Source organism: Grampus griseus, assembly GCF_964374135.1.
Source record: "Grampus griseus genome assembly, chromosome: 16".
NCBI classification, from domain to species: domain Eukaryota; kingdom Metazoa; phylum Chordata; class Mammalia; order Artiodactyla; family Delphinidae; genus Grampus; species Grampus griseus.
The window spans coordinates 61312733-61319022 of record NC_139010.1 but is presented as its reverse complement, the minus strand read 5'-3'; the positions used below and the strand labels follow the sequence as shown (position 1 = coordinate 61319022).

Sequence of the window (6290 nt, the reverse complement as noted above, 5' to 3'; positions counted from 1 at the left end):
CCTAACCCTGCTTGGGACTCGGTTCTGCCAGCTTCTGTCAGTGGGGGTCAAGCAGGGGGTGCTCCCGAAACCGGCCTGGAGGGCAGGCCCGGGCCAGATCTGGCTGAGGCCCCCTTCCTGGCCTGGAACTGGTCCCACTGGCGTGGAGCCTCAGAAGGCAGGCGAGCCGCCGCAGTCCCCTCCACTTCCTCTCCTCCCCCGCCCCGCCCTCCCCACCCCACCCCCACACTGCCTGGCGCCCGCCCGGAGGCTGTTTTTCCACTGGCTGGCGCGAACCATCCATCTTACGGGTTCTGCCTCTTTCCTGGAGTTAAACTTTTCTGAAGACACCACAAGCCCCAGGCCCTGCTCGTCTCTCCGGAGCAGAAGCAAAGCAGGAGGGAGCCCGCCGAGGGGGCGGGCTGGCCCATGCCCAGGAGCTCCAATGTCCTCACCCCACTTGCCCAGCTCCGTGGAGGCCAAGGCCACCGGTGCCCGCAGCAGACCTCAGGTAAGGAAGGGGAACATGGCAGGGCCACTCAGAGGCTGCCCAGAGGGATTGTCCAGGGGAGCCAGGCCCCTCGCTGAGGACCCCAGTCCCCAGCCACCTGTTTCCTGTCCTGACTGTTGCTGGTGGAGGTCCCATCCCGGGCCTGGGGGCCACGGGCAGTAGTCTCAGAAGATAGCCTGTTCCCTCCTCTGCTCACCACCCACCAGTGTTCAGGCATCTTGTACCCCACTTTGGGTGGTTTCTGAACCCAGGGGAGCATATTAGGAGCCCTGAAGCCAAGAGGGGAGAAGAAAGAGGGAGACGGGGCTGCCTTTAACCCGTTCATCCCCAGCAATATCACAAACTCTTTCCCGAGGAGTTAGGCTGGAGCCCCTGGGCCCCCAGGCAGTGAGTTAGGGAAGTCAGGTCTCCTCCTCCTCCTGGAAACCAGCCCATCTGGGCTCCTCAGTGGCCACCCAGCTCTGTACCAGCCCGTCTGGCCGCCTTGGCAGTGATTAGGAGGGGTGGTGGTCTAGAGAGGAGGCATAGAAGGAAATATGGGCAGGTCTCCCCACCTTTGTTTGCTCCATCCCTCCACTCCCCAGCTGCCTCTGGCCTGAGGACTTTTGTTTTTCACTCCCCTGATGGAGAGAAGAACACGGGCCACACCCCAGGCCTGTGTGGGTGGAGCCTGGGAAGGGAGTTGGGGCAGAACACGGCAGGAGCCCGAGGCCATGGCCACTTCCTGGCAGGCTGCCAGCGCATCTGCTGTCCAGAGAGAGAGGGTGGTGGGTATGGCCAAGCCTTAGCCTTCATCAAGGCTTCCTGTTGCTGGCCGGCTGGGCGGTCCCCAGGCCTAGGGACCTCGGGGGAACAGAGCTGCCGGATAAGGAAAGGGTAACGGGTGGGGAAGGGGAGGTCTGCCAAGGCTCTTGCGGATGGGCACAGAGCAGTGTCAGTAGGAAACCAGGAAAGTAGAGGGCTCCCTTAGCTTGACTCACCCTCGTCCACTTCCCAGGCCTCCTTAGGTCACGCTCAGAAGTCCTGCCCAGGCACCTCCATACTTGAATAGCTTTGAGCAGCACACTTTATCCTCCTGAGGCCTTAGCCTCCTGGTCTTTGCCAGAAGGACAGTCATCCCCCATCTGCCTCACTTCTGGGAGGCACCCTCAGGACTGGACAGGGTGAGACGGAGGGTTTCATATACAGGGCGACTATCAGGCACTGTTTATTCCCTTTCATTTTCCTCCAGCATTCCTGAGAGGAGAGCAAGGACCAGAATGACTTACCCTCTTTTCACAGATGAGGACACTGAGGTCCAGAGAAAGGGCATGAAGTATGTTGAGAGCCAGGATCTCCTAAACCAGTCCAGAGCCTGAGGTCTCCAAAATGAGAAGGTTCTTGTGAACTCCAGGGATGCTGCACCAGGCTCACCACTGACTGGAGGCCCCTTCCTCCACCCCCCCACCCCCCCACATCACAGGGGCAAGTCCAAGTCCCTTATCCACCAGGACACCTACTCTGGCTTTTATACCCATGGGCTAGACACCTTGAGGACACACCCTCCAAATAGTCCTAGGTCCCCCAGCACATTAGCAGTACCTGGAATCCCAAAGGGAAAGGCAGTCAACAGCCCACAGTCCCCAATGCCACGGGGCCAGTCCTAGTCCCCACATCAAAGGAAGCTTGTGGTGATGACGAGAACCTAAGTGTCTGAGGCAGATAGAGCTGAGCTTGAGTCTCAGCTCTGCCATTCATATGTGAGCCCGATAAGCACTCACCCCAAGGAAGCCTCCACCTTCCCTACGTGCACTGGGATATCAGAGCTCAGTGCAGGATCTTGACGATGGGCAATGAGGGATGTAAAGCGCCCGACATAGTAAGAGCTCAGTGAACAGTGGCTATTCTCATTCCACCCGGGCCCTGGGGCTCCCCGAGTCTCCTTCCTTTCCCAGCCTGACTATGCAAGATCCCCTCGGTCCCTGTTTTTAGAGGCAAATACTGATCAGTCATCTACAGTCCCACAGGAAGCACCAGGCCAGCCACTGCAGGGGATCAAATGGCAAGACTGTGCCCTGCCTTCAGGGGCCTGTAGCCTGTGCGCTTTCCTAGTCCCACCAGGAGCCACCGTCCCAGTCTCCTCCTGCCTCCACCCTTGGCATCGGTCCCCCAGCTGACCCGTCACCATGGCAGCCCTGATCGCAGAGAACTTCCGCTTCCTATCACTCTTCTTCAAGAGCAAGGATGTGATGATTTTCAACGGGCTGGTGGCACTGGGCACGGTGGGCAGCCAGGAGCTGTTCAGTGTGGTGGCGTTCCACTGCCCTTGCTCACCAGCCCGGAACTACCTGTACGGGCTGACAGCCATCGGTGTGCCCGCCCTGGTGCTCTTCCTCATTGGCGTCATCCTCAACAACCATACCTGGAACCTGGTTGCCGAGTGCCAGTACCGGAGGACCAAGAACTGCTCGGCTGCCCCCAACTTCCTCCTTCTAAGCTCCATCGTGGGCCGCGCAGCCGTGGCCCCCATCACCTGGTCTGTCATCTCTCTGCTGCGCGGTGAGGCCTACGTCTGTGCTCTCAGCGAATTTGTGGACCCCTCTTCGCTCACAGCTGGGGAAGAGAGTTTCCCACTGGCCCAGGCCACAGAAATCCTGGCCACGTTCCCGTGTCGGGAGGGCCCTGCCCGCCTGTCAAGTTTCCGGGAGGAGGTCAGCCGCAGGCTCAAGTACGAGTCCCAGGTGAGCCTGTGCCAAGGGAAGCTCCTCTTCTTTCTCTCCTACGCGGTGGCTGGTGGGGAGGTGCTGGGATGACCCAGTATTAACGCTGGAGTCAGTCCTCAGGGGCTGAGCTCTCCCGGAAGTCACTAGATTATCAGCGTTGGGCATCAGAGTTGGGTAACTATGGGTCAGCGCTTGGCGGGGCAAGGGTGAATGCCATCCCCAATAAGAGAGTTTTAAACATTAAAGGAATGTTCTTCTTGCTCAGACCAAGCCTTGATCCCAGTCACAGATTAAGCCCTTTGCTCCAGCCAGACTGAGCACGAACCCCTGCCATCTTACGAAATATTTGCTGTCGACCGTGAGCTGATAGTGGAGTGTGGCTGGCTCAAGGGATGAGCATGTTCCTATCCCAGGAAAGGCCCCTGTCCAGCACTGAGTCAGCCTCAGGCATTGCTGACAGGAGGCGAATCCCTCGAGACAGGAAAGGGTGTCCAGTCGGGAGGCAGCAGCTGCCGCCCTGAACCTAGCCTCAGCCTTGGCTTAGTTCTGAAGGAGCTGAGTTGGTCAGGGAGAGAGGGCAAGGGCAGAGACCTGGGCAGAAGCAGAAAAACAGCTGAAGTATTCACTTAAGAGAAGCAGGGTGTGAGGGCGAGATAGGAAAGAGCAAAGATTTTCTAAAGGGCTCCTCTTGGGTACAGAAGAAACACAAGTAGGAGCAGGGCTGGAGACAGCACCAAAGGAGATGGAACGTGGTAGACAGAGAGAAATAAAATGTATTTGATGATGCTCAAATGCCCACAGCTCTCTGTACAGGCTTAAATGGGGAAACAAAGACGACCTTGACTGTCCTAGCCCTCAACAGGCTCACAGCCAAGCGAGACAAGCACATGGGTAATTTCAAAACAAGGCAGAGAATGATGATAAGAGGAACCAGGCCGTGAGGACTCAGGGAAGGCAAAATTGCTCCCAGAAGGGATTTTTGACGGCTTCCTGGAAGTGGTATCTGGGCTGAGCCTGGTAGATTGAGCTGGATTTTGGTGGGCTCAGATGATGTGGAGGGGGCCCTTGGGGCTGCAGGAATGGCAGCTGAAATTGCAGGAGGCTAAGTCTAAGTACAGAGACGGCGTGAGCTCAAGGGAGTGAGGGCAAAGAGGAGGAATTACAGTCAGAAGGGCCTGCCGCCCTTAGGGGAGCAGAATCTGCGGCCAGGCAGGTGACAGAAGCAGTTCTCAGGGGGTTGTGACGTCAGGTTCAGCCCAGCCCACACGCTCTGACCAGCTCCCGCTACTTCTTACGGGGGTGCTGGCGGTCCAGACAGCTCCCCCTTGCCTGCCCTCAACCCGCCCCTTCTCTGGCCAGCTCTTCGGGTGGCTGCTCATCGGTGTGGTGGCCATCCTGGTGTTCCTGACCAAGTGCCTCAAGCACTACTGCTCACCGCTCAGCTACCGCCAGGAGGCCTACTGGGCGCAGTACCGGGCCAACGAGGACCAGCTCTTCCAGCGCACGGCCGAGGTGCACTCGCGGGTGCTGGCTGCCAACAACGTGCGCCGCTTCTTCGGCTTCGTGGCACTCAACGAGGATGACGAGCAGCTGGTTGCCAAGTTCCCAGTGGAAGGCACACAGCCACGGCCACAGTGGAACGCCATCACCGGCGTCTATCTGTACCGCGAGAACCAGGGCCTTCCACTCTACAGCCGCCTGCACAAGTGGGCCCAGGGTCTGGTGGGCAACGGCGCAGCCCAAGACAACACAGAGATGGTCCTGCTCGCCTCCTAAGGGTCCTGTTCCCACACTCTTTGCCAATGACACGACTTGGTCCCAAACAGAACCCCATGGCCTGTTCACATCAGCATCAGAGGGGAATTTTTCTTGGGGGGGGGGGCGGTGGGGCACTTGTGGGATCTTAGTTCCCCAACCAGGGACTGAACCTGCACCCTCGGCAGTGAAAGCACGGAGTCCCAACTACCTGACTGCTAGGGAATTCCCCAGAGGGGATTTTTTTTTTTTTTTTTTTTTTTTTTTTTTTACCATAGCTTTTGGGGGAAACAGGCCAGGAAAAAGTAACACAAAGTAAAACTGGGGAACAGATGTGAGAGCTAGTAGACAACGTGGTCAGCTCCGGCAGGAAGGCTCTCAGACCTGAAGAAATTCCTTCTCCTGTTGCCACCAGCCACATGGTCAACAGCTTTGGAGTAAAGACCCTTTCCCAGAACTGGTCCTTAATTAACTACGATGTGGATGACCTTTGAGTGGTAGGACCCAGTCCCACCGGTCTGTGAAGCCCTGGACAGCAGAGCCAGGTGACAATGAAACTCACCAGCAGGCTCCTTGTGCGGAACACTGTGTGTAACTGTATATGGACACCTGGCCCAGTGCTGCTGACCTGGGAAGCAGCCCCCAATGTACGCCTCTAGCTTTATTTTCTATAAATTTTTGATATAAAGTTTTTCTTAGTATAAAGGACTAGCTTGGTGTCTGCACGATTGGATGGGCCATGCCACAGCAGGCTGGAGGTCACGGGGACAGGCCCAAATCCCATTCCTGGGGAGGGAAGAGGACAGAGACTCTGGGCAAGACTGACATGGATGGAAGGGAAGGCTGGGGCACAGGGAGAGCCAGGTGTTCCCACACGCAGGAAGGCCCTGGGATTGACGACGTCTTAACTGGGTTCAGTTTTCTGATTTGATCTGGGAAACAGATGGAACACGGCCCTTCTCAGAGGGAAGCTCGGTTAAAATTTCACGAGTCAGCAGATCCTGCCCTTGCACTCAGTAGGGCAGCCTAGCTCTCGTAAACTAGAGCTAGTGACCAAGAACAAGGCCAAGCCCTGCTCTGCCTCCCTCCCATGCCCCTGCCTGAGCCCCTCCACCACCTCTAAAATCTCTGATGCTCTCTCCCTTGTCCCTGTCCTGCTTTTTGGCATATGACTCAGTCACTTCCCATGGAAAAGCTCTCCAGCTCTTAGGACATTTAAAGCTCTGCCCAAGAAAACTTTAATTCCCTTAAGACCAAGCCAAAAATGAACTGGCTTCAACAACTAGCTGGGTGTGTGTTGGCCTCGAGGAACTCTAGAACATACAGGATTATTACTTACCAAG

The 6290-nt window shown here is 57.0% G+C and overlaps 1 protein-coding gene across 1 annotated transcript; it reads left to right on the top strand.

The window, feature by feature from the left end:
* The first annotated feature begins 279 nt into the window (after positions 1-279).
* CALHM2 (calcium homeostasis modulator family member 2) lies at positions 280-5674 on the top strand. Its single transcript, XM_082673471.1, has 3 exons — positions 280-490; positions 2489-3210; positions 4552-5674. The coding sequence occupies exons 2-3, from the start codon at positions 2656-2658 to the stop codon at positions 4966-4968; spliced, it is 972 nt and encodes a 323-aa protein (XP_082529597.1). The 5' UTR covers positions 280-490; positions 2489-2655; the 3' UTR covers positions 4969-5674.
* Positions 5675-6290: the final 616 nt, after the last annotated feature.

Excerpts from the sequence above, each read along its gene's own strand:
- CALHM2 (XM_082673471.1), top strand. The coding sequence starts at position 2,656 with ATGGCAGCCCTGATCGCAGAGAACTTCCGCTTCCTATCACTCTTCTTC. Across the intron at positions 3,211-4,551 it reads GGCTCAAGTACGAGTCCCAG|CTCTTCGGGTGGCTGCTCAT; the intron begins GTGAGCCTGTGC and ends TTCTCTGGCCAG.